The 25,941-nt window shown below is 40.8% G+C and overlaps 1 protein-coding gene across 11 annotated transcripts in view; it reads left to right on the top strand.

Annotated features, from left to right (window-relative positions):
* Positions 1–25,941, top strand: part of TDRD5 (tudor domain containing 5) — a 109,207-nt gene that overhangs the window by 43 nt on the left and 83,223 nt on the right. For 2 of the 11 annotated variants that reach the window (XM_045048468.1, XM_045048470.1), the window contains exons 1-4: positions 9,587–9,733; positions 10,708–10,945; positions 11,647–12,054; positions 14,076–14,272. In XM_045048468.1, coding sequence (XP_044904403.1) covers positions 9,623–9,733; positions 10,708–10,945; positions 11,647–12,054; positions 14,076–14,272 — 954 coding nt within the window. In that variant the 5' untranslated portion in view covers positions 9,587–9,622. Of the gene's footprint in view, positions 1–15; positions 155–194; positions 325–2,150; positions 2,287–2,540; positions 2,597–3,358; positions 3,422–5,039; positions 5,303–9,584; positions 9,734–9,890; positions 10,041–10,707; positions 10,946–11,646; positions 12,055–14,075; positions 14,273–25,941 lie in introns of those variants that run through there. The other 9 variants (XM_019821702.3, XM_045048471.1, XM_045048472.1 and 6 more) reach the window with 9 other exon arrangements.

The following is a 25,941-nucleotide window of genomic DNA, read 5'->3' on the forward strand; positions in this document are numbered from 1 at the left end:
CCTGACCCACCGCGGAGGCTCGCAGATCGCCGAAGGGGCGATGGCGCTCTGCGCGGCCTCTGCGCGGCCTAGGAACTAGGGACGTGGTCCTCGAGGGGGCGCTAGACAGCTTAAGGGAACAGAATATAGGTCGTCGAATTAGGGTAACCCTAAGGTAAAATGAGAAACTTCTCCCAAGCGTCCCCTTACCCCCCGGAGGCTCCCGCAGGGCGCCTTTCCCCTCTCCCCCTCATTTATTTTATATCCTGGCCCTGCTCTTGCAAGTGCTTTCAAAGTGGAATTAGTGTCGTCGGACTACTTTTGGGAGGATCCACATTTCAAAAGGTGGGGGGATTAGGGAAACTCTTTTAGGCCCCTTCGCTCTCTCTCTCTTTCTCTCTCTCTCTCTCTCAGTCTCTCTCTTATTTACATTTATATTTCTTTTTTTTTTTTATTAACTTATTATTGTGTTTACTAATGCTTAAGCCTGTTGATGATGTAATGCTTCTTGAAGAATCATAGAAGGGAAGGGATCTGATTTTTTTTTTCAGGATGCTTTTGTCCTTTGCTAGGCTCCGTTCCCATGCTTCCTTGATGAAGGCAGGACTGTCACTTTTTCAGGTTCCTGGCCATGCTCCATCCAGCAACAAACTGGGGGAGCTGCCCCACTCACTTCTGAGGAACTTGAAACATTGAGTGAATTTATTTCTCTTTTACGATTAATCATTTCTCACTGAATGGGTAACGCTTCAAGCTCAAGATTGAGGATTCTGCTCCAATACCGCAGATCACGATGGCAGAAATGTTTTTTTATTTTTCAATAGTTACTGAGTTCACACAGGTTTTCCTGTCAAAAACTTTATTAAAGAATGTGGACCCGAAGTAACTCCCAGGGCTCTGGAAAAACCACTCCAGTACTTTCTTCCATATATTCTAAATTAGGTCACTGGGAATAAAATAAAGGATTAGTAATAAAGTAACTTAAATAGATTTGGCTTTTACTCTCTAAACCTGATTCTTGCATGGTAGTAATGTAAGAGAGGCAAATGTTTCTTTCGAGTGCCTGCCTCAACTTATAGTTCCTGCCTAGAGCGGGACACTGAGAAAAATTCTGAAGCTTCATTTGGTCCATAGAGGGAAAAAGTATCATGATTACCTAATAATCACTCAAATTAATAGTTGCTATTAAACACAGTTTATCATCCTGTAAATATTTTCCTGTTCAGAGAAGCCTGAAACCTATGATAGTATTTGTTTTTCTTCTCAGCCTTTGATTCTGTTACAAATTAATTGGACCTGGGGTCCTAGCTATAGATTCTTAAAGTAAACTTGGCCCTCAATTTTTACTCCAGGAATTGGCAGGCTATCTGGCCAAATGATAATCTCAAAATTGCACCCTGTCTGCCAAGAAGATAGAGGGATTTCTGCCCGGAGAAAAATTGATGAGAAAAGGCCCTACTTGGCATTGGAGCCCATGTAGGGTGCCTGTCGTCAGTCTCCTTTGCTGTAGGGACGATGGAGAAGTTACATGATCTGACTTCATTTTCGGTATCCACATATAACAGTAATACACGCACCTGCTTACAACACAAGGCTGTTGAGATAATGGATGGCAATGACAATAGCTGAGAAAGAGCATCACGTTGCATGGTAGAAAGGTCAACCCAGCATCTCTGAAAGGTGTGGGGTGGGGGGGTTGGGGAGTGCTGAGGCAGCAGAATGCACCTCAGGCTGGCTGTACTTACAAGGATGTTGCTGTTTTCTTTCTAGATTCCTTTTTAATTGAAAGTATTGGTCATCCCTTTGTTGAAAGTATACGTGCACATTTTTGTACTCTTAATACTTTACTCCTTGTTTGGATTTGTTATGAGACTGGCATCTGTGAGGGTTTACTAGGAAGGGAGGACCAATTACAGTTGTTGACTTTTGAGTTTGTTTCCAAGATCAAAGGCCAAAGGTCTTGGACGATTTCAAGGCTTTCTAAATTATTATAGTTATTATTTAGTATTTTGAAATTTTATATCCATTTGCTAAGTGGAGTGAATATTGGTTTATATGAATTATTTAATAGAAAGCCTGGATTTCCTTGTCACTAGATAAAGTTGCAAATCTTATCATTTTAGAGCTGGAGGAGACTACAGGGACTTACATTTGACTTTCTCAATTTGTAGATGGCAGAGACACCAACCAGGAGGGCATAGCAGAGGTCTAGAAAAGTGGTGCTATTGAGAGCTGGACCTGGGCTGTGGCAGTGGGAATGGCCAGGAGGCAGAAGCTGCTTCTCAGGCGGAGAATCAACAGAATTTGGTGACCACCTGCATTAATGAGGGGGGCAGTGAGGAGATAGAAGATTTGGGAAGGGTGGGTATTTTAACCTTAATAGGCTGGGCAGTTGGTCACAACCGTAGACATCTCTGGCAGACCCACTTCCCCTAACTATACCGATCTGGAACATCTATGTTCCTTCCCACCTTCTTCACTGGCGATGCACTTGTCCCCTTGTCAGGTCCAGTGGTGAGGTAAGACTGACCTGACTTTTCTCTCATTAATTCACTTCACAGATACTTAGTGAGCACCTGCTGTGTGTTTGGCACTGCTCACCTCTGAGGACGTAGAGGTAAGATATGGCACATGCCCTCGAGGAACTTACAGTCTAACAGGGAGAAACTGATGTGTAAACAGGTGTAATAAAGTGTTATGATGGAAGGGTAGCCTGGGATAAGGCTGTTCCTTTTATTTTATTTTATTTTATTTTATTTTATTTTATTTTTTTAAAGGTTTTTTCGGGGGGTTATTTATTTATTTTGAGAGAGAGAGGGAGAGAGGGCACACGCAGGGGAGGGGCAGAGAGAAGGAGGGACAGAATCCCAAGCAGACTCCGTGCCATCAGCGCAGAGCCTGATGTGGGGCTTGAACTCACAAACTGTGAGATCATGACCTGGGCCGTGATTGAGAGTCGGCCGCTTAAGCGGCTGAGCCACCCAGGCGCCCCTCCTTTTATTTTTTTAATGTTTATTTATTTATTTTGTGTGTGTGTGTGAGAGAGAGAGAGAGAGGCAGAGAGAGAAGGAGAGAGAGAATTCCAAGCAGGCTTTGTACTGTTAGCGCAGAGCCTGATGGGGGCCCTGATCCCACAAACCCTGAGGTCATGACCTGAGCGGAAACCAAGAGGCAGACATTTAACCAGCTGAGACACTCAGGTGCCCCAAGGCTTTTCCTTAATTGTAGGTAATCTTCCGTCCCAAATCTGGAGGTATTCCTGATTGCCAAGAGGGAGGGAAGACAGAGAACCACTAAAAGAGAACATAGCACGCAGAAAAGGGATTATGGACAGCTTTGGCTCCATTATACTTCAATTTAGAATTTGTTCCCATTGCAGATGAAATTCCCTTAAATTTCTTATTTCTGGTGACTTGTGTGACCCTGAGGATGCTGAAAACAGGTATGTTACCTGTTTAAGTGTTGGGTTATGGAGGAGATGGAGGGGGAGGGAGAGGGAGAGGGAGGAAGAGTGAGAGAGAGATCTTGAGATCCTAGAGCAGTGCTTCTATTTTGCCCATTATGGCAAACAAAATTTGAATAGCATACTGGGGCAAACAAAAGGATTTGAGGTTATCTATAAAGGGCACAGCAATAAAATTATATCTTTGAGGGGAGCTGGGTGGTGTAGTGGGTTAAGCGTCCAACTTTGGCTCAGATCATGATCTTGTGGTGAGTTTGAGCCTCATGTCCAACTCTTGTGCTGACAGCTTGGAGCCTGGAGCCTGCTCTGGATTCTGTGTCTCCCTATGTCTCTGACCCTCCCCCGCTCATGCTCTGTCTCTGTCTCTCTCTCAAAAAATAAACACTTAAACATTTTTCAGAAAAATATATCTTTGATATATGATTATGGTAAAAAGAAAATGGAAAAGTATTAGGGATTCAATATCAGAAGGTTTGTGTACTAATAAAATATTTTTTAATTACTTTGAAAAAAATGTTTATTTATTTATGTTTGAGAGAAAAAGAGTGAGAGCATGAGCAGTGGAGGGCAGAGAGGGAGAAAGATAGAGAATCCCAAGCAGGCTCTGCACTGCCAGCACAGAGCCCAACGTGGGGCTTGAGATCTCACTCATAAACTGTGAGATCATGACCTGAGCTGAAATCAAGAGTCAGACGGTTAACTGACTGAGACACCCAGGCGTCCCCTAATAAAATATTTTCAATTTTAAAATACAATCTTGAAATGCATGAAGGGAGTAAAGAGATACAAACTTCCAGTTATAAATAAATAATGGAGATACGTAGTGGCATGGTGACTGTAGTTAATAGTACTGTATTTCATAAGAGAGTAGATCTTACAAGTCCTCATTACAAGAAAAAAATTTTTTTCTAAACTGTGTAGGGGCATGGATGTTAACTGTTGTGGTGCTCATTTGCAATATATACAAGTATCAAATAATGTACACCTGAAACCAACATGTTACATGCCAATTAATTATACCTCATTAAAAAAATTAAAGTTCACTTTAAATGAGGAAAAGAAGAATCGTGAGCTTGCATCCACAAATACATTGTTTGAAGTTGTTACATAAAATTTCTAATCAAATCTTTTTAATAAGCTTTTAAAATTTTTGTCACCATTGATGAGAAATGTGTTCACACAATTTTAAAAGTTATTTTCCAGCTTTACTGAGCTATAATTGACAAAAATTATTTTTAAGGTGTCTAACACGATAATTTGATATACATCGTAAAGTGATTAAAAGAGGTTTTAAAACTGGAATGTGTGGGTGGCTCAGTTAAGCACCGAACTCTTGATTTTGGCTCAGGTCATGATCTCACGGTTAGTGGAATCGAGCCCTGCGTTGGGCTCTGCACCGACGGTGCGGAGCCTGCTTGGGATTTTCTCTCACACGAAATAAAAGAACGTTGAAAAAAAAGATGAAAACTATTTTTACAACCACTTAAAAATTTAGGTTAACAGTTGAAGAGTCGAGTAGCTTTCATCAACAAATGTAATTTTGATATTCCTTGTGATGATGCAAATGGATTTAAAATCCATCAACCTTTTTCCTAAGGACTATTTCAGAATCACGATGAAACAAACCTTAAGGACCAGGTGCCTTACTAACAGCGCTCAAAGCACAGCTAGAGCGGAAGCTGCCCTGAGTGCGCAGACAAGGGCCCAGCAAGAGCCACGCCCCGCCACCATCGCGGGCCTAGCTTCGCGCTGCGCTGCGCAGACTCTCTGCGTTCAGGTCGGGAACTTCAGCCGCGCAGCCGCAGGGGTGGTCCTGAAGCAGAAGTAGAACCTTTAGCGCCTAGCTTCTTGAGCCTGTTGGTGAGTGTGGAACGGCCCTTGCCTTCCTACCTGGGTCCCTGTGGGTACTGCGTCTGACCCCACTTGCTTGCCTCTGAAAAGTCTGGGTGGAGGCTACTTTGGGCTGGAGGGCTTCCAGCACCTGCTCGCCCCCACCCCTGAAGCCGCCCCAGTGGGCTGAGAAAAATCAGCATTAGACTCCACGCCTGTAATGTATTCATGACGCGTGCGGTGGGAAACTGCTCTGGAGTGGTGGTTCTCACTTTGCATGCCTCAGAATCACCTGGAGGGCTTATTAAAACACTCTGCTGGACCCTCTACCCCTCCCCCGCTGCCGTTTCTGATTCAGCAGGTCTGGGGTGGGGTCTGACAATTGGCGTTGCTAACAAGTTTTCAGGCGATGCCGCGGCTCTGGAACCACACGTTGTAAAACCAGTATCGTAGAGGCCAAACAAAACCGTTTTCTAAATACTTCATTTAAAGCAGTCCCTTCTCACTCCCTTAAGCAATTATTACTCGACATTATATATTTATCTGCCTTTTGCTTGTCCTTGTTAAGGTCCGGGAGAACAGGCACTTTGTTTTGCTGTTTTAGTCCCATCTTCTAGAACGCTGCCTGGAACGTAATAGGAGCTAAAAAGATATTTGTTGCTTAAATGAACAAAGGCAGCCCCCAAAGCTGAAACCATGAGAAAGAAAAAGGTCACTCAGGAAGAGAGAAGAGTAAAAAGGAGAAGGGCCAAGGACACACCCTGGAGTACGTGGGCATTTCATATCAGAAATAAATAGAGCAGAAAGCTAGGATCCAAGGCTGGTGCAGCATAGAAACCCACCAAGGAGAGATGTTTAGAAAAGGAGGGGACACCAAAAGTAAACATCAGAGATTATCAAAGATGAAAAGATTGAAAAGTCCTTAAGATTTGTCAATTACAAGATTCGTCATTGGTGATTTTGCTAAAAGTAGCTTAAGAAAGCTATTTAGAGTTGCAGGCTCCTTGCTTTGGGTTGAGTAGTGAATGGTGGATGAAAAAGTGGGAAAAAAATGAGCGTGGACTGTTTATTCAAGGACTTGGCCACGCAGGAATGGCTACAGAGCTACATAGGTCAAAAGTGTATTTTTACGTTTCCCACTCCCTGTGTCTGTGTTGTGTAAGATTAAAAGGATTAGCGCATAATTTTGTTATAGGAAAGGAGTGTAAAGAGATGTTGATTATACAGGACTGTGTAATAATAGCCAAAGGTCATGGAGCTAGAGGAGTTGGGGAGATAGACCCAAGAGTAGGATGGATGGGTGAGATAGATGGTCCCTCACCTGCTGAGACCACAAGGAAAGCTGAGAGCAGGGCTAATTGAGTTGTTTCTGAGTTGGAAGCTCAGAAGGTTCATGCATGAGAGCCTCCACTTTCTCTGGGAGTCCAAGCAAAGTCAATTTCTAGTGGTGAGGCAGGAGTGGGTAAAAAGTGTAGGAGGGATGGCAAAAGTTGGAGTAATTGCTTGTGGGAAGAAAAATTGAACAATACCATCAAATGGTCCCAAATTAGGCATAATGTTAAAAAACGTTGGGAGGCAGGAATGCTATATTGGTTCTGTCATGAACTTGAACTCACCCACTCTCTCTTCTGTTTATCTAAAGATCCTCTCATTCTTGTCATGAGGCATATTTAAAGCTTCAGAAGCTTGAACAAAACACAAAAACCTCTTTCCTGGCTGTTTTCTAAGGCAGAACTGCTGGTAGCAGCAGCTGCAATTGAAATACACTCCTAGATGCAAGCAGGGATGGGAGGAGACCAGCTGGAGACAGTTAATTACCAGAATTAACTGATCATCATAATAGGCAGCAGGGTGGAAAAACACATTGGTCTAACTCACAGAACTCTCTGGTTGTTGTTAATTAATGGTAGGATCCCAAGGAATGAACTCAAAAAACAGCGGAGTCTTTTTGATTTGTGTAACAACAAAAGCAAACAGACCAACAAAACACTGTTGGAGGTCTAGGGAACAGAGGCATCTCATGAGTGAGAGACCTGGCTTTGTCACCCTGTTCCTCAAACGAAATCAGATCCTGGACCCAGAGTCTCTTGAATGCAATCTGACTATTCTCTTACAGAAAGATGCTGCCCTACCTAACATTGCAAACCTTCATCCTTTTTAGGATAACTGCTCTGAAGAAAAGGAAGCGCCTATGTTTTTCAGTGACTATCACTTCCTAATGCTAACTAACTCTAATTTCTGGGACCCCAAAAGTCACTGTTTGCCATTTACATTCTGAGTGTACAGGGGTTGGTGATAAATGAATTCTGGCCCACTGTCACCTTTGGATAGGGCTAGTGGGACTGTGAGTTCCTCTTGTGGTTATGTACCCTGCTTGCCAAGTGAAAAACTGGACTAGGAATCTCAGTAACAGACAGAATTCCTGCATTGGTGCATTCACTCATTGAGTAAGGGCTATTCTGGTAGCAAATGCCAAGCAGAGTGCCAGAAACATACATCAAAAGCCTACCTGGAGAACTGCAGAGGCAAGTGTTACCATCAAAGACATGGAAGATACCTGGTGTGATTGTTCCTACCTTATTTCCATTCACTTCCCAGGTGAGTCATCACAAGAGACTTTTGGGTCTTGGAGAATGACTGCATTATCATAAACCCAAGCACGTGAGGACTTCCAGTGGGATCTCCTCACTGGAGTAATTCAAATAGCCCCTGACTCTTGGTTTTCAGTTATTGATCTGGGATTCAGCTCCAGAATAGCTTTCTAAAAGTCTCCTTTTTCTTACCTTTCTAGATTGAGCCGTAAGTTTTATGTTTTTCTTGCCTATCACTCTTTGTTGTACCTTTGTTCATGTCTGTATATCCATTTCTTCACTTTAACGTGGGGATGATTGTACCTCAGAGTAACTGGGGAGAAAATTAGATATTCTACATAAAAGAGCATCTTGTAAGTGCTTAATGTGTGGTAGCTGTTAGATAATTGGGGATGAGAATCTGGGATAATGTTTTTTCAATTCATTGTTCATTTTGCAGGAGTCATTCTCCAGTTAGATAAGCTTTCTGAATCTTACATGTCTGAAAATGTCTTTTCTTTTCCTGCACTTAATGCTGGTTTGGCTGGGTAAAGGATTTGTTTCAGCTTTGAAGATACTGCTCCACTGAGAAATCCGATAGCCATCTAATGTCCAGTGCTTATATAATCTCTTTATATAAAATCTCTTGGGTGCCTGGGTGGCTCACTTGGTTAAGCATCTGACTTTTGGTTTCAGCTAGGGTCATGATCCCACTGTTTATGAGTTCGAGCCCCACATGGGGCTCTGTGCTGACAGTACAGAGCCTGCTTGGGATTCTCTCTCTCTCTCTCTCTCTCTCTCTCTCTCTCTCTCTCTCTCTCTCTGCCCCTCCCACACACACTCTCTCAAAATAAGTAAACTTAAAGAAAAAACAAAACTCTTGATTCCCTTTCTCCTAGGCTTGGGATGGGATCTTCTCCTAGGATGGGATCTTTTTTTTCATTAGTTATTCTAAGGACTCACTCGGCCCTTTTAATCTGAAAATGTGTTTTTCTTCACATCTGGGATATTGTCCTTCTTTTTTAACTCCCAGACCTCACCACCATTCTTTCCATTGCTTCTGTAACATTTGTCATTTGGATGTTGGAACATCTAGATTCACTTTTCACATCTCATCATTTTCCTTTTTGTTAATTTGCTATTTAGCCTTGTCCATTCGACTATAAACCAGCCCATAAATCTTTTCTATTTTCTGTCAGGGGTTCCTCAATATACCTGCCTCATTGATGGAACATTTTGTTCCTAGAGCTTTTTTGGATTTAACATGTCATGGAATTTTAGATGGAAATTAAAGTAGATGTGCGTGCACAGCTTTCCTTAATTCAGATTCCTTGGTTATGTTTTGGTTTGCCTTTTTACTTTTTTAGAGTGTACATCTTAAAGGTCTTTATACTGTGCCTCTGTTCTGCACCTCTTAAACTGTTTTCTAGTTTTCAAGGACCATAGAAATCGGGCTCATTCCACCTGTCCAGTAAATACATTCCCAGGTTATTTACCCAAATATACATTCCCCTTTTTAGTTTGCCAGCTCGTTTTTCTCCAATGGCACCTGGAAGTTTCTTTCTCCAGGTCCCAGTCATTCGTCTCTTCCGGGAGCTTAAATTGCATGTAACTCTGCAGGAATTCAACACATAGCGTCAGAAATGCCTGTAATTTCCTCCGACGATCAGACCTGGGTATCTTTTTTGCCCTTAAACAAGCTCCACCGGTGATTATGAGGCACACCCAAGTCAAGAACCTCGAGGCCCCCTCCACCTCCTCCTCCCACCTGCCTGTCCCAATGGCGGGACGGCCCGCTGCCCTTGCCCCTGTCGGGCTGGGGATGTGGTCGGTGGTCGGAGAGGTCTTGAGCCGCGGCCCCACCTGGCGTCTCCCAGCCACGCTGGACGAGGTAGGCGCCGGCGATTCCCCCCCCCCCCCCCCCGAAGGAGCCAACGCCGCCCGAGAGCCTAGCGTGGCGGCCCCGCGCCGGCCGGCCCCCAGCCTGGACCCCCGAGCGTCCCGCCCTGCCCAACCGTCCCACCGGCCGCGCGCCCTCGGGGCTGGAACGCCGCGCGGGTTGCACGCCTCCCGCCCTCCAGCACTGGTGCGCAGGCGCGCGGGCGCCTTGGCGCTGCTCCTCCAAGGCGGCTGGACGGGAGAGCGCCTTTGAGACTCTGGGCCACGCAACGGCAGCGCCAGCACTGTGGGCGACACGGGTGAGGGGCGACACTCCACCCGCCTGCCTCCTGCCGGCCTCTCCCCACAACCCCCTCGCTGCGTGGGCAGTCCCCAGGAATCGAGGGAAGGGAAGCTTCCCCTTCCGCCTGGGGAAGGGAGGGACGTTGGGGTGGGCAGGGGACCCCGCTCCCGGGCACAGATGAGGTCGTTGACTTGGGTAAGAGGAAGCGGGCAGCCTCCCCGTCGGTCTGGGCCGGGCCAGGTATGCCGGTGCGAGCGTCTTTACCGGGAGCCCTCTCCTAGCGCTGGGGAAGGCGGTATTGCGTTTGCCTCCTTCCTGAGCTTTTTGCCAGCGTCGAGGAGGGATCCCGTCTGAAGCGAAGTTTGCGGTGTAGAGACCCCAGACAAACCGTTATCGGGGCTTCAGCAAAGTCGAGCCAGGAACTTGGACTTCCCACACGTTAGCCAGGGGCAATGATGTCTCCAGACGCGTGCAGGTGAATCGACACAGGTTGAGAGAGCTTGAATTGTGTGAAACGCCGAGTTTCAGCGAATCCTCATGGTTTTGCTTCTGCTTTATCACCTTTAGAACTCTGGTGTCGATTGTTTATATTCCACTATTGATCCTTTTAAACTCTCCCCTCCCTCCGTCTTGGGTTTGTCTGCTCTTCCTAATGAGCCACGTTTCTATCTTAAATCCGGTAGGGTGCTATGTCTGAACAAGAGCGTATCCAGGAATGCCTGAGGAAAGAAATAAGGTCACTTCTCATCTCCACCAAAGATGGTTTGACCCCACAGCAGTTGGAAAAGGAGTACCTTTTGATGGTTGGCAGCCATTTACCACTCCGGGTTCTTGGATATCGGTCCACTATGGAGCTGGTGTTGGACATGCCTGATGTTGTCACTGTCTGCCCTTGTGGGGATGGTACTGTAATACTGAAAGGTAAGCTTAGAATTTGAAGATCTATAAGTAACACGTAATTAGTAAAGAATTTTTCTGGTAAATAGGCAATGGGGAGTACGCCAGGTGATGTATGGAATTATTGAATGTGGTACACCTGAAACTAATATAACACTGTATGTTAACTGGAATTAAAAATATAAAAGAAAAAAGAATTGTTATAGCGATTATCCTGCACCCCAGGCAGGGGATTTTAATTTTTTGAGGGGGAGAGGGTTCATGGTTACCTTTGAAGTTGTGGGCAGAGTTAAAGCTTTAGCAAAATCAAGAATTTATTTTTCCAGAAAAATGTGCATTCACCGGAACTACATTTTGCATGTGATTTCAAATTGCACCTTAAATTGGAAGAAGCATAACAATGGGACTTTATGAATTCATGTTTTAAATTTCGTGACGCACAGAAAAAAACATTGCAGGAAAGTTTGTTCATCTTGAGAGTTTCAGATATTTCAGGAGTCAGAAGTAATGTTAAATATTGGGCTTGATCTTTCGGTCTTCATCTTCTGATAGAGGAGCTAACAAGTGGTTGTCTAAAAGAAATGGAGGAACCAAGGGTTCATGTTTATCATGTTACCTAGATACACAGCTCCTTGGAGAATTAAAATTGTATAACCACAGATGTAAAGGTAAAGAAAGGAGCAAGTTTTCATCTAACTGTGATTTCTTTTTTCACACCTCCTTAGCCATTCCAGATGAATCCACCAAAGGAATAGCAAGTTTAGTTGCAAAACAGAGGAGCAACCATAAGGTTCGAAATTCCATGCCAAGGGGAAGGGCCAGTGTTTGCTCTGGGCCGAGCTCCCGTCGGCGAGTACCTTACCGGGGAAGGGTGCCTCCCATTCTTCCAGCTGTTGTGAAGAGTGAGTTGAAAGACCTGTTGGCGTTATCTCCCGTTCTCCTTTCTGATTTTGAAAAGGCATTTTCCAGGCGATTTGGACGTTCATTCCAGTATGTACAGTATGGATTCCTCTCTATGTTCGAAGTACTTAATGCTGCTTCGGATGTCATTTCAGTAGAGCAGACCAGAGCAGGTTCTTTGTTGATGCTAAGGAAGAGCGTAACAGAGGAAAAGCAGAGAGGATGGCCAGCAGGTAAGCATGTTAGCATTAGTACTTAGTAACTTAGTAACTTAGTACTTAGTAATTGTGGGTTAGCAAATTTTGGAGCAGTCATGGTAGATAGAGAGGTAGGTAATGCCTAAGCTCCCAGAGTTTGTCAAAGTTGCATCTTGGCTCTGCCACTTGCTGGTTGAGTGATCTCACTCCAGTTACTTAAAACATCTGAGCCTTAGTTTCCTCATCTCTAGAATAGGAATAATCATACTTGCCTCTTGGAGTAGTGCTGAGGATGAAACGAGATGAGGTCTGAAAAGTGCCTGGCATTTCTAAGGGTGTAATAAGTGGTAGCTATTATAAAAATACAAGATCTGCTTTCTCTGGAACACTGTAAGCGAACATTAGTTGTGTGTGTTCACGTAAGGAAGATAGGGAAGATGAAAAGTTTAAAACTAATACTAGTTACTAACATTTGCCATCTGAGTTTTGCTGGCACTGATGTTTGGTATCCTAGCAGACGCTGCAATAATTTATGTAGTGTAATGATAACCACTTATATAGCGTTTTACCTTGGATTCTCCTAGCCACACCGTAGGGTAAATGACCCAGTCTTAGGGATAAGGAAAACAAAGCTCAGGATACGTAAATGACTTTTGCAAAGTTGCATGGCTAGAAAGGTGTTATAGCCAGGGTTAGAAACGCAGCTGTTAATACTGTTTAGCCAGTGCTCTTCTTACCCAGTCATTGTCCCTCTTGTTTTTGTTTTATGTTTATACACACACACTACTATATACCTATATAGTAGTTGAGTTGACACACAGTGTTACATTAGTTTCAGGTGTGCAGCACAGTGATTTGACTACCTTGTGCTGTGCTCCCCACAGTGTAGTTACCATGTGCCATACAATGTTGTTACAATACCACGGGTTGTATGCTGTACCTTTCGTCCCCGAATCACTGTCCCTCTTAAAGTCTCAGAAGACCAATGTGATCATTTGTCTAGTGCATCACTAGACCCTTGACGATACAGAATCTATACACTGAGCCTATTTTGGGAATCTCTATGCCTATTTCAGTGATTTTTCTTTTTCTCTAAAATCTGTATTTAGATTAATATAGGTGAAACCATGAGAATGTCCCCAGTTTAGAAACCAATACTTAAACTGTGGTAGGAAATGTAATTTGATATAGATATCCTAGGGGGTTTACGAGCTCTGGTCAGGGAAGACTATAGGGGCCAATGTGTGTTTTGAATCTTACCCTCAACCATCAGCAATATCAGTATTCTTGAGTTACTTGAACTTGGGGAGACAAACCTATGCTATTAAAGTTGTAAGAGGTTGATAGTGTATAAAGCAGCTTGCCAACTTATTGAATGGGGGGAGTGATATTCCTTCCCAGTGATTGGATTGTTCATGTTTCTCATCTGTGATCCTTCTTCCTATCATCAGGGTATCTTGGAAACAATTTGTGTGTGTGGGGGGGGGCTTGATCTTATGGTAAAGAAAGAGACCACAGTGAGGTCTAGTGATTGATCATTCATGTTGTGCATCAGCATATATCTTGCCAGTGGTATTTTCCTCCCTACAAATCTTGAAGAAAAAAATCTGTACTCTAGAATAATATCCTTTATTCTATAGCTTTTTATCCCCCTTTCCTGCTCCCGTACTACTAGGTGATTATTCAGTTTGAGAAGCATAGTTTTAAGCCGACTTCTTAGTTGGAGACTTTTGGCCTCCTAAACGTTTTTAGGTTTTTACCTATTGAAATCTGCCTTTCTGTAATTATATTCAGGTGATCTTAAATAGAGTTTTTAGATAGCTCCATCCTTTTCAGTAACACATGTATGATCCCTTGGTTTTCTTTTATAGATGACTAATCTTTTCCATTGTATGTAAATTTTATTTGGCAATATGAAAATGTAAGCTTACTTTCCATAATTGTTATTTCTAAGTTGAGAACAGTTAGGTCACAGTAGCCTCTATATAGAATCACCAGAAAATAAAGTAGAAATTGTTAGTGACAACTTTTCTCCGCTCTTCTTTTATTCACAAAAGGAGGTAAAATGTTTACCCAGCCTTTTAGAATGAAACAACAAAGGTCCTACCCTACAGTCTCCCCAGTCACAAAGGCACGCTTTTCGCAACCCACTTCAAACTTGGAACCACCGAAGCAAATACTGAACGTGGAAAATACTTTTAAGTCAAATGTGGTAGAGACTTCAAGGCTGAATCACGCTGAAAAATTAAACCAGGTGAGATATAGGAGTTTGGAGGTATAAACCAAAAATGTGTTTAAATTCAGTGGTTAATACTTAGATGGAGAAGCTTAATTTCAGATTTAACTTGAGCATTTTCTATGGTTGTGTGGATTATTAGCTAGTAAGAGGTGGCAGTGAGAAAAGAATAAAATTGTATCAGCTCCCATGGTTTCTGTTACGGGCTTCCCCCACTGTTGGAAAGTAGGGTGTTCCTACGAAACCTTTTGAAAGTTGAAACCGTGTAAAGCAAAGAAACAATTGCCATTAATTCATATAGAGAAAATTTTGAGCCTTCATAGACCCCAAAAATAACCTCTCTCAGGCTTTTCTGATACCTTATGATACATCTAGCCAATGGATTTTCTACCTTAGGACACATCTTGCTAATGGATGCACAAAACAAATGGGGGGTAAAGCACAATTCAAAGCTATGGTGGTTTGATGCTGAATGTAGTTCTTGGGGAAGGAGGCTGGTGATGCCACTCTGGCTGCTCGGCGCGTGCTGCCCCTATAACCGCTCACTGCAAAACGATTGCTGGATGCTCTTTTTGCTTTTGGCCTTTATTGATAAAAGTGAAAATCCTCTTTCGATTTCTTTGGGTTAGCAAAAATGAGAACGGACCCTAGATTTTTCATAAAAGTGAAAGGGCATAGCATGAACTTTTGAAAAGTGAGGGACACCTGTACTTTGTGCAGCTGTCTCTAGTTCCAGCTTCTCACCAAAGTCCTAGAAGTATATTTGCATCTTCCCTCATGAATATCTTCACCTGAATGGCTGGCCCTGAGCACTACAGTCCTGGTACTTTTCTGACTGTGTGTATGCTGAAGGAGTTTTGAACAAAAGCTACTGGAATATAACCAACAAAAACCCTGGTTAAATTAGCAAGATAACAACTTTCGTAGAGCTTAGAAGAAGCACATGGAAATTAAATTCAAGATATAAAAGTGCCTTACCTCTATAACTTAAAAAATACTAGCTTTAGTAGCATAACTTACATATAGTTTATCCATTTAAAATGTACAGTTTTGGGGTGCCTGGGTGGCGCAGTCGGTTAAGCGTCCGACTTCAGCCAGGTCACGATCTCGCGGTCCGTGAGTTCGAGCCCCGCCTCGGGCTCTGGGCTGATGGCTCAGAGCCTGGAGCCTGTTTCTGATTCTGTGTCTCCCTCTCTCTCTGCCCCTCCCCCGTTCATGCTCTGTCTCTCTCTGTCCCAAAAATAAATGTTGAAAAAAATATATAAAATGTACAGTTTGAATTTTGACAAATGTCCCTCATTGCATAATCATCAAAATCAAGAGGCCAAACATTTCCATCATTCTCAAAAATTTCCATTATGCTGCTTTGTAGTTGATCTTTCCCCAGCTGTAGACACTACATAAATATTGCTTTCTGTAAGTTTGACTTTTCAAGAATTTCATATAAATGGAATTAAGTAACATCTAGCGTTTGTGTCTAGCTTCTTTAACTTACCATGGTGCTTTCGAGATTCATCAGTATCAGTAGTTTGTTACTTTTTCTTGTTGCGTACCGTTCCACTATATTGATCTCAATTTGTTATCCATTCCCATCAGGTGACATCTGGGTTCTTTCCCGTGTGGGGTGTATTTATATAAATAAAGCTGCTATGAACATTTGCATACACTTTGATCGTGGACTTCTCTTGAGTGAATGAATACCTAGGAGTAGGATTGTTGGGTCGTTCAGTAAGGGCATGTTTAACTTTATAAGAGATTGTTAGACTCTTCTGAAGTGGCTGTATGATTTCACATTACTGTAAACTACATATGAGAGTTCTAGCTGCATCTTTGTTCATGTTTGGTATTGTCCACTTAAAAAAATTACTATTCATGGGGCGCCTGGGTGGCTCAGTTGGTTAAGCATCCAAGTTTGGCTTGGGTCATGATCTCATGGTTCATGGATTTGAGCCACGCGTTGGTGTGGTGACACCTGTGCTGACAGCTCAGGGCCTGGAGCCTGCTTCCGATTCTGTGTCTCCCTCTCTCTGCCCATCCCCGACTTGTGCTCTGTCTCTCTTTGAAAAATGAATAAACATTAATTTTTTTTTAATTATGGGTGTGTAGTGGTATTTCATTATGGTGTTGAAATTTCTCTAATGATGAATAATGTTGGGCATCTTTCATATGCATATTTTCCATTTGTAAATTTTCCTTAAGGTGTCTCCTTGCATCCTTTGCTTGTTCTTAAAAATTGACTTTTGTATTGAGTTGGAAGAATTATTTATATATGAATGGGTACAAGTCCTTTACCAGAGACATGTTTTGCAAATACTTTCTCCTGGTATATGCTTATCTCATTTCCTTAGTTCTGCCTTTTGTGAAGCAGAAGCCTTTAATTTTGATGAAATCTAATTTATTTATATTTTTCTTTTGATTCTTGCCTAACTAATCTTTGTTGAATCCAAAGTCACAAAAATGTTGTATGTTTTCTTCTAGAAGTTTTATGATTTTAGTTCTTAGGTCTATTACTGATTTCAAGTTAATTCTTATACAAGGTACCAGTATGGACCAGAGTTTTTTGCAATGGATTGCTAATTCCTCTAGCACTATTTTTTTGAAAAATACTCTTTTCCTTGCTGAACTACCTTATTTGGCACCTCTGTGAAATCTGTTGACCACTTGTATGTGTAGGTTCTGTTTTTAGGACTGTCCATTCTGGTCCATTGATCTACAGGTTCTTTTGCCAGTACCCTTCTCTCTTAATATAGCTTTATAATATCTTTCTTTTTATTTTTTTTTAATGTTTGTTTATTTTTGAGAGAGAGAGAGACAGCAAGCGGGGGGAGAGTAGAGAGAGAGGGAAAAACAGAATCAGAAGCAGGTTCCAGGTTCTGAGCTGTCAGCACAGAGCCTGACATGAGGCTTGAACTCATGAACCACAGGATCATGACCTGAGCCCAAGTCCGTCGCTAACCCAGTGACTGAGCCACCCAGGTGCCCTTTAACATCTTGAAATTATGTAGTTAAGTCCTACAGCTTTATTCTTTTTCAAATTGCTTTGGCTACTCTAGGTTCTTTGCATTTTCATATAAACCTAATTTGATATAAATCAGCTTGTCAATTTCTACCAAAAATAAATATGCCTCTTGTGATTTTGATTAGAATGAAACAAGGGATCTAGAGGTAAGTTTGGGGATAAATGACATCCTGACAGTATTGAATCTGCTGATCCATGAGCATAGTATAATTTCTCCACTTCAGTCTTTAAATTTTTAGTACTCTTTTATAGTTTTAAGTACTCAAGGCCTACATATGTTTTGCTAAATTTTACTTCTCACCACCACCATTTTTCATACTTTGGATATTATAAAGGGTATTTTCAGTTTATTTTCTAGTTAATTGTTATTAGTACATAGAAATCAATTGGATTTTTTTAATATTTTGACCTTGCATCTTATGACCTTGAATCAAGGTACTTGATAAACTCAATACTGTAGTTGACATCATTCTAGTAACTATTTCGTAGAGTTGGGATTTTCTGCATAGACCATCATACCATCTGGGAGTAGACCATTTTACTTCCTTTTCAATCTGTATGCCCCCCCCCCCTTTTTTTTTTCCCCTTACATAAGCTGGGCTCTTCAGTATAATAATGCATAGAAATGGTGAGCATGGAAATTCTTGTCTTGTTCTTAACTGTAGGGGAAAAACATTCAGTCTTTCATCATTAACTATGGTGTTAACTCTAGCATTTTTATAAATGCTGTATACCAGGTTGAGAAAATTCCCTTCTGTTCCTAGATTCTGAGAATTTTTTCCATGAATGTGTGTTGAAATTTTCTCCATCCATTGAGAGGATTATAGGATGTGCTATTGTGATTTATTATATAAAAATTATATTCCTTTTCTCATTTCTAGCATAGAGCTCCTAAAACTCTTGGAACTTTTGAAGTGGTAAGAAATGTAAAGGTATCTTTTGTTGCTAATGAAGTGTCTTTAGAAAGGACCTAAGGATGGGGGCTGGTTGCCAGTTGGAGCAAACGATGTCATTAGAGGGTCTGAACTTTTAGTCCTACCCCAACCTCCTGAGATAGGAAGGGGGCTACAGATAGAATCACTGGCCCCTAGTGAATGAATCAATCAGTTGTGCTGTTGTAGTAAAACCTCCATAAAACCCCAAAATACTGGATTTGGAGAGCTTTTAAGCTAGTGAACAGTAGAGTTTTGGGGGAGACTGGCATGCCTGGAGAAGGTATGGAGCTCTGTGCCTCTTCCCACTTATCTGGCTGTATGCATCTTCTCCATCTCACTATTTCTGAGTTCTATCTTTAAAAAAATTTTTAACTGATTTTTTAAAAAAAATTTAAGATACAGTTGATATATTAGTTTCAGATGTACATGATGCTTTGATATGTGTATAATATGAAATGATCACAGTATGTCTGCTTAACATCCATCAGCACATATAGTTAGAAATTCTTTTTGTGATGTTTTAAGATTTACTGTCTTAGCAATTTTCTGTAGTAACATATATAATACATATTATTATAATTGTATAATGCGTCATGTAGTCTTATTATATTTATTAATACATTATGAAATATAGTTACCATGCTGTATATTACATGCTGTACAGGACTTAATTATTTTATAACTGGAATTTTATACCTTTTGACCCTGTCCACCTATTCTACCCACTCCCAAATACCTGCTTCTGGCTGTCATCCATCTGTTCTCTATATCTATGAACTCAAGTTTTTATTTATTTATTTTTATTTTGTTTTTTAGATTCTGCATATAAGTGAGATCATACAGTTGTCTTTCTCTGACTTATTTTCCTTAGTGTGATGCCCTCAAGGTCCGTTCATGTTGTCACAAATGGTAGGATTTCCTTGCTTTTTTTTTATGACTTAATAATATTCCTGTGTGTGTGTGTGTGTGTGTGTGTGTGTGTGTGTGTGTGTGATACCATCTTTGTCCATTCATCTGCTGATGAATGCTTAGGTTGTTTCCATGTCTTGGCTATTGTAAATAATGCTGCAATGAACATAGGGATTCAGATATTTTTTTGAGTTAGTGTTTTTATTTCCTTTGGATAAGTACCCAGAACTGAAGTTGCTGGATCATGTGGTAGTATAGTTTTTTTGAGGAACCTCTGTAATGTTTTCCATAGTGGCTACACCAATTTACATTCCACCAACATGCCCCAGGGTTCCTTTTTCTCCATATCCTCACCAGCACTTACTGTTTCTTGTCCTTTTGATAATAGCCATTCTAACAGGTGTGAGGTGATACTTCATTGTGGTTTTGCTTTGCATTTTTATGATGATTAGTGATGTGGAGCACGTTTTCATGTACCTGCTTGTCATCTGTATGTCTTCCTTGGAAAAATGTCTATTCAGATCCTCTGCCCATTTTAAAATTTGGTTGTTTTCTTGCTGTTGAGTTGTATAAGTTCTTTATGTATTTGGGATATAACCCCTTATCAAATATTGGACTTAGAAATTTTTTCTCCTTTTAAGTAGGTTGCCTTTTGATTTTGTTGATGGTTTCCTTTGCTGTGTAGAAGCTTTTTTGATGTAGTCCCATTTGTTTATTTTTGCTTTTGGTACTTTTGGTGTCCAATCTAAAAAATCACTGCCAAGAATGGTATCAAGGAACTTACCATCTGTGGGTTTTTTTTTTTTTTTTAGGGTTTGTATGGTTTCACATCTTACATTCAATTTTAATCCATTTTGAGTTTTTGTGGGTGTAGCATTATATTGTTGTATAATAAACCAGTAATAAATCAGTAAGTAAAATGTTTATGAGTTCTGTGGCTGCTTTAGCAACTCGGTTGAACCCAAGGAGGGTGTCATGGAACTTCTGATTTATAGTAACTTGATCAGAAGCACAGATAATAACCTGGACTTGGAATTGTGGTGGGGGTGGGGCACAATCTTGTTGGACTTGGCCCTTAATTTATGGAAGCTGATGTAATGCCAGGTAGATAGACATGAATTGAAGTACAAGATAACCAGCTGATGTTGGAGAATTGCTTGCGTGTGGGATAAAATCCACATACATGTAATTCGAGTCAGAATTCTATAGTGCTTTTCTTTTCTAAAGAAAAATTATTATAATTATAAAAAAATTATAATCCAAGTAACACAGGCCTCTTAAAAGGAATTGGGAAGTTTTTCTTTTATTTATTTATTTGGCGTTTTTTTATTTTTTATTTTTAATATGAAATTTATTGTCAGATTGGTTTCCATACAACACCCAGTGCTCATCCCAATGGGGGGGGCGCACCCCCCCTTCCCTCCCTCCCACCCCACCCCTCCATCAACCCTCAGTTCTCAGTTTTTAAGGGTCTTTTATGTTTTGGCTCCCTCCCTTTCTAACATTTTTTTTTTCTTCCCCTTCTCCATGGTCTTCTGTTAAGTTTCTCAGGATCCACATAAGAGTGAAAACATATGGTATCTGTTTCTCTGTATGACTTATTTCACTTAGCATAACACTTTCCAGTTCCATCCATGTTGCTACAAAGGGCCAGATTTCATTCTTTCTCATTGCCATGTAGTACTCCATTGTGTATATAAACCATAATTTCTTTATCCATTCATCAGTTGATGGACATTTAGGCTCTTTCCATAATTTGGCTATTGTTGAGAGTGCTGCTATAAACATTGGGGTACAAGTGCCCCTATGCCTCAGCACTCCTGTATCCCTTGGGTAAATTCCTAGCAGTGCTATTGCTGGGCCATAGGGCAGATATATTTTAAATTTTTTGAGGAACCTCCACACTGTTTTCCACAGCGGCTGCACCAGTTTGCATTCCCACTAACAGTACAAGAGGGTTCCCATTTCTCCACATCCTCTCCAACATCTATAGTCTCCTGATTTGTTCATTTTAGCTGTTTTCACTGGCGTGAGGTGGTATCTGAGTGTGGTTTTGATTTGTATTTCCCTGATGAGCGACATTGAGCATCTTTTCATGTGCCTGTTGGCCATCTGGATGTCTTTGGGGAAGTGTCTCTTCATGTTTTCTGCCCATTTCTTCACTGGATTATTTGTTTTTCGGGTGTGGAGTTTGGTGAGCTGTTTATAGATTTTGGATACTAGCCCTTTGTCCGATATGTCATTTGCAAATATCTTTTCCCATTCCGTTGGTTGCCTTTTAGTTTTGTTGGTTGTTTCCTTTGCTGTGCAGAAGCTTTTTATCTTCATAAGGTCCCAGTAGTTCATTTTTGCTTTTAATTCCCTTGCCTTTGGGGATGTGTCGAGTAAGAAATTGCTGCGGCTGAAGTCAGAGAAGTTTTTTCCTGCTTTCTCCTCTAGGGTTTTGATGGTTTCCTGTCTCACATTCAGGTCCTTTATCCATTTCGAGTTTATTTTTGTGCATGGTGTAAGAAAGTGGTCTAGTTTCATTCTTCATGTTGCTGTCCAGTTCTCCCAGCACCGTTGGTTAAAGGGACTGTCTTTTTTCCATTGGATATTCTTTCCTGCTTTGTCAAAGATTAGTTGGCCATACTTTTGTGGGTCTAATTCTGGGGTTTCTATCCTATTCCATTGGTCTATGTGTCTGTTTTTGTGCCAATACCATGCTGTCTTGATGATTACAGCTTTGTAGTAGAGGCTAAAGTCTAGGATTGTGATGCCTCCCACTTTGGTCTTCAATATTACTTTGGCTATTCAGGGTCTTTTGTGATTCCATACAAATTTTATGATTGCTTGTTCTGGCTCCAAGAAAAATGCTGGTGCAATTTTGATTGGGATTGCATTGAATGTGTAGATTGCTTTGGGTAGCATTGACATTTTGACAATATTTATTCTTCCAGTCTATGAGCACGGAATGTTTTTCCATTTCTTTATATCTTCTTCAATTTCCTTCATAAGCTTTCTATAGTTTTCAGCATATAGATCTTTTATATCTTTAGTTAGGTTTATTCCTAGGTATTTTATGCTTCTTGGTGCAATTGTGAAGGGGATCAGTTTCTTTATTTGTCTTTCTGTTGCTTCATTATTAGTGTATAAGAAAGCAACTGATTTCTGTACATTGATTTTGTATCCTGCAACTTTCCTGAATTCATGTATCAGTTCTAGCAGACTTTTGGTGGAGTCTGTTGGGTTTTCCATGTATAATATCATTTAATATTGTTATAAATCTATTCTTCTATGCTTATAAAGGAAACATATACTTGTAGAGTTTTGAGTAGGAACAGCTAGTAAACTCCTCTATAATTTTGAAGAAATGGCAAGTTGTACTTTTATAAATAGGATCTTCTAAAAGGTAATACCTTTGTGGGTAGCTCTAGACTGAAGGTTTTCTCTGGACTGTCTTAGTCGCTAGTGCTTCCATAATAAAGTAACTTAGATCAGGTAGCTTTAAACAACAGAAATTTATTTTCTCACAGTTGTGAAGGCTGGAAGTTCCAGACTGGGGCGATAACGTAGCTGCATTCTGCTGAGAGTTCTCTTGCTGGCTTGCCCCTTCTCGCAGTGTGCTCACATGGCCTTTCCTCAGTGTGTGCACATGGAGGAGACCAAGCTCTGTGGTTTCTCTTTTTGTAGGGGTGCTAATCCCATCACGAAGGCTTCACCCTCATACCTCACCACACACACAAAAAAATTACATTGGGGGTTAGGCCTTTAAAATATGAATTTTAGGAAACATAATACCTATCCTAACAAAGCAAAACTCAGAATGATTGAGTCCAAATAAATTGTGTGAAGCTCCACAATGAATAAGTTTGTTTTGGCTTTTCCAATGTTTGAAGTTATTTCCATTTTCCAAATTTTTTGTATTGATTAAAAATTCCCGAACAAAATATTAGAGAATGATATAGCATGTTTTTTGGAGACTTTATAGAATTGGGGGGGACGACTGTGCGTTTAGCCATCAGAGCCAGGGAATAACAAATGGAAAGTCTAGGACCTTTGCTCCTGGCATGGCTCCAGGGAGAAGGGTGAGAAAGATGCACATACACTTCATCTATATCTTTTCTCCTTTGAGTTTCATCCTGTGTTTTGCAGCTCCAAGAATTCCTCATAGCTGCTAATAACCACATTTCACTTCTGGGTGAAGTTTTTGCCATTGGAACTATTTAAATCTTGTTCCAAAGAGTTGGCTCTCATTCTTGAACTATGTATTTTACTTTGGTAGCAGACCATACTCTACATAATTACCAGATCTTACATAATCCTATTTCTAAAAAGTACAACTTCCATTTCTTCAAAATTTTAGATCAGTTTGCTATGTGTTTTTGATCAAAACTCCACATGTATTTATGAGCATAGAAAAAGAACAGATCTGTAACAAATTTAAATTATGAATTTACAGACTTCTTTTTGATCATCTGTATTTCACGTATTTCCAGTGAACACGTTATTTTGTAATAAGGAAAACATGTTATTAAAAAGAAGAAAAATAAGTTTCTCCTTTGTAAAATGAGGGTTAGTATTTTTTCATCTTTCACCTTCAAGAGAAACAGCCAGGGTGGTCACTAGTATCTACCCTTTGTCCATTGTAATGCTTTGTTTCACAAAGGAAATGGTTAGAACAGTTTAAAGTCTCTTTTGCAAGATACGAATAATCTTTTTACCACATTCTATTAAATTTCCTTTAGATTGACTGAAGGGAAGTTTGGATGGAGATGCAAATGTGAGTAGGTGAGAATGGATTAGCTGTATTTTCTAGTGAATGAAGCTTCCTGTAGTCCTACATCACAGGTAACCATAGTGTTACTGTTATTGTGAATAGGTCATGGCCTGTAACAATGGCCGGGGTTTGGTCGGGGAACAGGGATCTGACATTTCTAGGTTGTCTAGCTTTAAGACTACCCCATCCTACCCTACCCCACCCTACCCCATCTTACATAGTAGAAAACTTCATTGTAACATTCAGCATGAGGTTTAAAGTAGATAAACCTGGAATTATAAAAAGATCTCGCCTTAAACGAATTAAAAATCAGGGCTGGGTGTTAGTTTGCACCTAACTTTTAATTTGCAACCAGACAATTTGGTAGTTTCTGTGTGAATAAGGAGGTGTGCTTGGTTATTGCATATAAGAAAGGATACTTCTTGTATCTCACTTGGTGACCTGGCTCAACTATCCTGTGAGTATCTTCCCTCAACAAGCAGCTGGATACGCTAAACAGTTCCTGTCGGCAGGAGCCGTTCCTGGCTTCATTAATGCACTTCTCCAGAAGTTGTGTTCTCTGGCCAACTCAAAGTAGCTGTTCACTGTCTCGTTTTCTTGTGAGTTTGGGTGAAGTTTTTAGTATGGCAAGTCACATTCCGTGCTGCCTGGCCTTTAGTCAGATGAGGTATCTGGCAAATATTTAAGCAGTTGAAAGCTTTGCTTCCGTGTGTGTATTGGTGCCAGTTTTGTGATCTTTATCAGAAATGTGTTCATGTTGTACCATATGGCCAAAGGGCTGGAGTATATTCTTCTAAGATGTCACTTCTGTACCTTCCTTCTTTTCAAAATGCTTCCACCCTCATGTTTCTAAATAGCACCCAGGTGTCTGTTTTTAAAACCTTTTTTTCTTATTACAAAAGTAATATAGATTGATTATAGAAGACTTGAAATACAAGAAGGCACAGAAGAAAATAAAAATCACCTGTACTTTTATCATCCAGAAAAGCTGATTTTTAATTTAAATTCCAGTTCGCTAACATAGTGTAATTAGTTTCAGGTGTTTAATACAGTGATTCAACCCTTCATACAACACCTGGTGCTCATTGCAAGTGCCCTCCTTAATCCCTATCACCTATTGACCCCTTCGCCTCTCTAGCCATCATCTGGTTCTCTGTAGTTAAAGGTCTGTTTCTTGGTGTGCCTCTTTTCCCCCCTCTTTGCTTGTTTGTTTTGTTTCTTCAAGTTCACATATGAGTGGAATCATATGGTATTTTTCTTGCCCTGACTTATTTCAAAAAGGATACCTACACTCAGATGTTTATAATATCATTATCTACAATAGCCAAATTATGGAAATAGCCTGTGTCCATTGACTGATGAATGGATAAGGAAGATGTGGTATATACATACACTGGAATATTATTCAACCATAAAAAAGAATGAAATCTTGCCATTTCAAATGATGTACATAGAGCTAGAGAGTATTATGCTAAGTGACTTTTTCTTTTTTTAAATAGAATCGTTCTGGTCCAGGTTTGTGACCTGCTTTTTTAAGTCATAACTGTGAATTGTGAACATCCCACACTGTTAAATATTGTAATGCAACATAATTAAAAAAATTTTTTTAGTGTCTATTTTTGAGAGAGAGAGAGAGACAGAGCATGAGCAGGGGAGGGACAGAGAAAGAGGGAGACACAATTCGAAGCAGACTCCAGGCTCTGAGCTGTCAGCACAGAGCCCAACATGAGGCTCAAACTGAGGAACTGTGAGATCATGACCTGAGCCGAAGGTGGACACTTAACCGACTGAACCACCCAGGTGCCCCACCAATACAATTTTTAATGGGAGTAGGATGCACCATAATTTATTTAACTTGTAACTTTTGTTAGGCAGTAAGGCTGTTTCTAGTGTTTGCTATTAAAAATAGCCTTGTGGGGGCACCTCGCTGGTTCAGTCGGTAGAGTGTGTGAGTCTTAATCTCAGGGTCATGAGTTTAAGCTCCACGTTGGGCATGGAGCCTAGTTAAAAAAATAAAAATAGCCTTGTGATGAAAATCTTGTTCAAATTTGCATATATCCGCTAC

Source organism: Felis catus, chromosome F1 (assembly GCF_018350175.1).
Source record: "Felis catus isolate Fca126 chromosome F1, F.catus_Fca126_mat1.0, whole genome shotgun sequence".
Taxonomy (NCBI): Eukaryota; Metazoa; Chordata; class Mammalia; order Carnivora; family Felidae; genus Felis; species Felis catus.